Here is a 6,022-nt window from a genome sequence, read left to right as displayed (position 1 = left end):
CTACACCCACCCTCCTCCCAAAAATTCCCCTTGCTACACTGGCAAAGGTTTAGCAGCTTCTGCCCTTGCTGACCAGTCATTTTAGCTGTGCCTCATGGCTCTTACCATACCTTGAGCTGCAGAGAGAGGAGGGGCAGGGAAGCACTGCTCAGTCCCACCCAATTCCAAGACTCCTCATCGCACTGGCACACTCTCCCTCAGGCACCACTCACCCCCCCATGCCTGGAGGGGCAACTGCATCTACACCATGGCCCAAACTCCCACCTGCTGCAGGACTGTTAGTTACGCCAACTTACCAAAGCTGGGCAAAAGCCTCTTCTTTGAGAAATACCAAGGCTTCTATGTGTCAAAACACAACAGCTCAACTGGTATTTCAGCAGCAGGAGTTTAGTTCAAGTAAATGGTTTTCTCCCTCCAGTCACTTCCCTCCCCCTTCTATTCTCTTCAAAAAGAGCTGAATTACACACTTGGTTAACCCATTCTTTTTGATAAGTAAACTGCCACTCCCATTCAAAGCAGATACCAACCTTTCATCCTTCATAAAATAACCTTTGCAAGCAACTCTTTTTGTTTATGTTTTATTAAAAATTTACATAAACGAACACACTCCAGCAGTTGGGGTATGCAGGTGTCCTAGGTTAAAAAAATATACAAAATCCCAAGCCCTCATAGGGCAGCAGCAGGTTGAAGCACAACCTCACTTCCTTTGAACAGTGGTAAAAGCTGGCATCTGAATGGGCTGGATTGAGTGGACTGGCTGGAAAACAGGCTTCTTCCTCATGTCAGAGAGTGTTTTCACAGAAGGGAGCAGCTGGTTCCTCTTGATGATCTGCAGTGCCAGCTGTGTGTTACCTACAAGACAACTCTTGATTACAAAACCTGAAATACTTTTTAGTGATGCATGAATGACTGTTCTTGGGACAGAGCTGATGAGCCAGGGAAATGCTGACACAGACAGAAAAAGCATTAAACAGTAAATTTGAAAAAATAGTACTCATAGAATCATAGAATTCTAGGGGTTGGAATAGACCTTAGAGATCATTCAGTCCCACCCCTCTGCCATGGGCACCTCTCACCAGACCAGGTTGCTCAAGGCCTCATCATCCAACCTGGCTCTGAACACTGCCAGGGTCAGGGCAGCCAACACGTCCGTGGGCAACCTGTGCCAGTGTCTTCACCACCCTCACAGGAAAAAATCCACCTTTTACTAATACCTAACCTAAACTTCCCCTCCTTCAATTTGAACCCATTACCCCTTGCCCTATCACTGCATTTGCTTGAGTCTACCTATTAGCTGAAGACCTCAAGCAAAAACCCCAGAGCACCTTCTACATTTCCCAAGGGCACCTCTTCTCTCGCCCATCTGCATAGTGAGACGCTAGCTCTCACACAAAATGTCTCACAATATGATATTTGCAGACAGCAATGCAAATGTTAAGGGTATATATAACACATTTTTAAAAGAAGAAATCCAATTTTCAGCTGTATGCATGGCCCAGCAAATGAACACCAATATAAACAGAAAACTTGTTCTTTGTTAAAAATTAGGCCTGTAAAATCGTAGGAAATAAGACACTGAGTTCTGAAGAGAATATTTCTCTCTATTACAAATACTTTTCTTCCACTAAAGTTTTAGTTTCAGAAGAGATGCACCATTTTTGTTGTCATTTATAGAACATAAAATGTCTTTAGCTTCTTTTGGTTATATACATAGAAGGGGGTGAGAGATGTAAATCCCACTCTCTTCTGCTCTGTACATCCTGGTTGCAGAAAGAAAGGTTTCCAAAATTCCTGCTTAGAAATATCTTTGTAAGAAAAGCTTTTCAGAAGTTTCAATTCCAAATGCAAACACTTGAGTCCTCTGCCTGCCTGCAATGCAAGACACCTGCAGGGAACAGGCACAAGGAACATTTCACAACATCTGGATGTTAAGTCCCAAGGAGGGCCAGGTCTGCACTCATGCCAACTTCAAGTAGCAGCTGTGCTAGTCTGTTCACACTGCAGAATTCAAGTGTAACCTTTCCAGTTTACCAGGATGTGGAGTTTTTTCCTCATACAAGTGCAGTGAACCTTCAAAAGGAAGCATTCTGGAAGAGATGATTACAAGCTTTGCTGCCATACTTGCTACATAGACCCTTGACATGGCTTTTTGGGAAACTTGGGTTATGTTTGTCTTTTAATGGAAAGCCTTTCAAACCCTCTTTATAGGACAAACCTCATCACTGAGCCTATCTGAGACTGCTGACTTCTGCATACAGTAATAGAAGATTTCAGCTCAGGAAATGAATGTTTAGGAAGTCTGAAGTGTGCAAGAACAGGATGACAATAAACTCTGGAAATGAAGGTGTGGATCCACAGCAGTGTAAAATGGAGGCAGAGTCTAAAGAGTATCATTCAAAATACTCTGTAGAGTAAGAATGATTACTGTCCTCCTCCCTCCTGAATTTAGGTTGACAGAACATCTCCAAACTTACCATTCTGTAATTCCAGATACACAGCCAGCAGGATAGCCTCTGGAGGGATCTCTTTGGGGTGGATCAGCGAGGCAGCCTTATTGGGAAAGAAGAGGGTGGGGAGAAAAAGTGCTTCAGAGCAAGATCCAGCACAAAGGAAGTGCCCCTTGACAAGATTGCTACCACCATCTTAGCTAACAAAACCAACTAACAATTCATTAACTAAGATAAGATTCTTTTTTTCAAACTAATACACTCCATCAGGTTACACATGCAAGGAGAGACTGCAAGATTATCTGCATGGCAAGATTGTTTCACACTAATTAGCAGGACCATCTGCTCTATGCTTATGTTCCTATGCTCTGTAATTCTTGGGCCAGCCTGCTGTGGTTTCCTGGTGGGATGACAGGTGAGGAAGGTAACTTCCACTGCTCCAGAGTTAACAAGGATCGTTCAGTAGCTTTCTACATACAGCTATGAAGCCAATGAATTTATTGCAGATGCAAAGACCTACTATACTTCACATCCACAGATGGCCTTACACAGGGTCTACTGAGCCTAAGCACAGACACCTGCCCTGTCCTAAGAAGCCTTGGGAGCAAAAAGAGCCAGACAACTGCCTTAAGTAGTTGAGAGCCTCAGAGAGTTTGAATCTGTTCACCTACACAACTGCTGTGTAGTAATTTGGAAGAATGCTGTTTCAATCTGCAGCTCAGCAATGCATCAGAGTGGTCTTCCTGACATGCAGGAATGGCTGCAGAAAGAGACAAACATCACCACTGAAAGAGACAGGGCCCAGCCATGAGAAAGACCAAGTGACATGACACAGGCTAAGTGAAGACAGCATTTCAAAAGCAGTACTTGAGAATTATTGGGACCAGAGGCAGACAAGGAACATACCTCCAGTAGAACGGTAGTTTGTTTTCACAGCCCTAAAGATAATAGCTCTCATGGTGAGTTATTAACTGACTAGAGAGAAAAACTTCTCTTCTGAAATATAACAATTACTATTGGACCAGCAAGAGAACCAAATGAGCAAACTTAGAAAAAGTGAAAAGGCTTCCTTTTTTTATCCCTAAATTAATTTTTTTATCCCTAGGTCATTTTTTAATCATTTTCATTTGATAATGATTTGATAATAATTTGGTAATGATGAATATCATTATTCATTTTTTTATCCCTAGGTCATATCAAAACAGTGGAATATTATTATTCCACTGTTTTGATATGACCTAGGGATAAAAAAATGCTTCCTATAGTGGCACTGGACTTTTCACACAAGTGAGAAATTTGGAATCCTTCATTTTATGTTACAAAAAGGAACTAGTCCATAAAGACAGGAGAAAGCCACCATCTCAGCAAAGTCCACTAATAAACCTGGGCTATGAAATCACCAGGATTTTCTGCGATTCAAATGACACTTTGAAGGACATACATCTGTCCCTAAAGCTGTCTTGAGATTTGTTTTCCATACCTGATGAAGACACTTTCGAGCTTTGTCATATTCACTCCTCAAGCAGTAAGCACTTCCGAGGTTAAATAACATCATTGTCCGCGCAGACGTGACCGAGCTGGGGTAACACTGTGGGGTCTGTTTGCCAGCTGCAATGAAATAAAATAATTCTTTTTTTCTTACACTTTTATTCCAAACTGGCCAAGTAAGTTCTCATACTCTGCTGAATACAGTGCCTGGTACTTACAAGATTCCATTGCCTCATTCTCTCCTTTGTCAGACCCTGCAAAGAAAAACTCCATGAAAACCATCATGTTCTGTGAGCTTTTTTAAAGCCTATTACAAAAATAACACAAAGGTACAAATCTGCTTCTTTCTTCATGGTCTGACATTAAAGAAGGAAAACATAGCAGTTTGCTCGAGAGTTTACATCACTTAAGACTTCCTATCTTCAATGTTTTGCTTTTAGATTTGCAGATGAGCACAGTGAAGTTTAAACTGCAGACATGTCACTGAAATCAGAGCTGCTGTAGACTTCACTGTACAGATGGACTCCAAAGTATTTTTCTCTTACAGAATATACACTCCCAACAAGAAGATTAAGATGCAGATTAACTAAGTTCTCTCCACTCCTCTCTCTCACTAAATGCAGTAAGTAGACTTCACTGGTGCTCCAAAGCCTGGTTTAGAGACTAGAAAGCTGGAAGAGAAGGCATGAAGCCCAAATTTAACCACAACTGCACATTTAACAAAAGCAGCTTCCAAAAGTTCCCTTCAGACAAGCAGAATGCTACAATATACAGCTCTATTTGTGTTACAGAATTAATCACTTGACAGGAATGACCAGGGAAAAGATATACCAAGCACAAAGTAGGAACTAAAGCCAGGAAAATAAAAACTCGACAACAAAACCCCTCAGACAACCTATGGTCTTAAAACACCTTAATCATCATTATATTTGTATCTACAAAGTTAGAGCAGGAAGGCAGCTAAAGCACAGCCAGTTGTAATGAAGTGTGGATGCATTAACCTTGATCCTGGTCATTTGAAGAGATCCCCAGGGAAACATCAGTGACGTTCTCGGGGTTCAAGTGAGTGATGGCATCAGATATTCTGTCTAGAGAGATGAGAGCTTCTGCTGCATACAAATGCCCCAGAAACCTGCAACAGCAAAGGGTTAGGTGGAAACGTCAGCACAGCAATCCCCAGGCTGTTACATAAGACAAACTGAATGCAGTTCTTAACCTGAGCACAGGGAAACTATTGCTTGAAACACTTGCATGGAAATTAGCTTGCTCATAAGGTATTGCCCTAATACCCAGTTCTACCATTTACTGCTTTTAGGCACTAAAGTTGTAAATAATCTGCACAAGTAATGACAATTCATTCATGCACAGGAATTGCCATTCCACAAAGAAAGTGCCTTGGTATGGCTGTATCTCAGAGAGCTAAAAAAAGGAATCCTTACAAAACCACGCCAGAATACAGATACATGTATAACTTGGAGTGTCACATTCCTTTACATTCAGTAAAGAAAAAAAATAAGCCTATCTTCCTGGGACCAAGATACTCTTTGCAAAAAACCCTGTCATTTAGCATTTCCTGCATTACATAATGGTAACACAAAATTATGTGTTACCTTGCAAACTCCCCAGAAATCTCGCTTATACAATGACTGTGCAAAAAGATGAGCTCCTGCAGTAGTCTGAAGCACAAGAGCCAAAGAATTTAACTGGTGTGGACCATTTTAGAGCATGCTGCCAGCATATAATAAAAACAAGCACAAGTTAGCTTGCCATCCACAAGTGCATTACCAGTTTTGAAAAATATTACTACCATAGAAACCTCTGCTGTACTTTATCCTGTGTATGACACAGGTATTAACTACAAAACAAGGTCAGAAGGATGGGGCTGAAGCGGCTTTTTTTTTAATTTTTAGAGCTGTATGAGAATTGGTGGGTAGGAACAGAATGAGCTTTGAATATCCTTCAAAAAACACATTGCTAAATGAGAGCTGAACAAGACAAACCAAGGAATGGAACCTATATAAGCAACAGTAGCAGGTGAAGTGACAGTCCTGCACGCCCAGTGCCTGAGCAAACCTTCCCCTCTGAGG

The 6,022-nt window shown here is 41.5% G+C and overlaps 1 protein-coding gene across 1 annotated transcript in view; it reads right to left on the bottom strand.

Annotated features, from left to right (window-relative positions):
• Positions 1 to 562: 562 nt before the first annotated feature.
• The window catches only part of CNOT10 (CCR4-NOT transcription complex, subunit 10), a gene marked incomplete at its 5' end in the record, with an annotated part of 31,812 nt that continues 26,352 nt past the window's right edge, over positions 563 to 6,022 (bottom strand). The window contains 5 exons of the mRNA XM_009079400.1: positions 563 to 852; positions 2,475 to 2,550; positions 3,928 to 4,055; positions 4,154 to 4,189; positions 4,937 to 5,067. Coding sequence (XP_009077648.1) covers positions 698 to 852; positions 2,475 to 2,550; positions 3,928 to 4,055; positions 4,154 to 4,189; positions 4,937 to 5,067 — 526 coding nt within the window. The remainder of the gene's footprint in view (positions 853 to 2,474; positions 2,551 to 3,927; positions 4,056 to 4,153; positions 4,190 to 4,936; positions 5,068 to 6,022) is intronic.

Source organism: Acanthisitta chloris, unplaced genomic scaffold, assembly GCF_000695815.1.
Source record: "Acanthisitta chloris isolate BGI_N310 unplaced genomic scaffold, ASM69581v1 scaffold1080, whole genome shotgun sequence".
Lineage (NCBI taxonomy): Eukaryota > Metazoa > Chordata > Aves > Passeriformes > Acanthisittidae > Acanthisitta > Acanthisitta chloris.
This window is presented reverse-complemented; position numbering and strand designations above follow the sequence as displayed.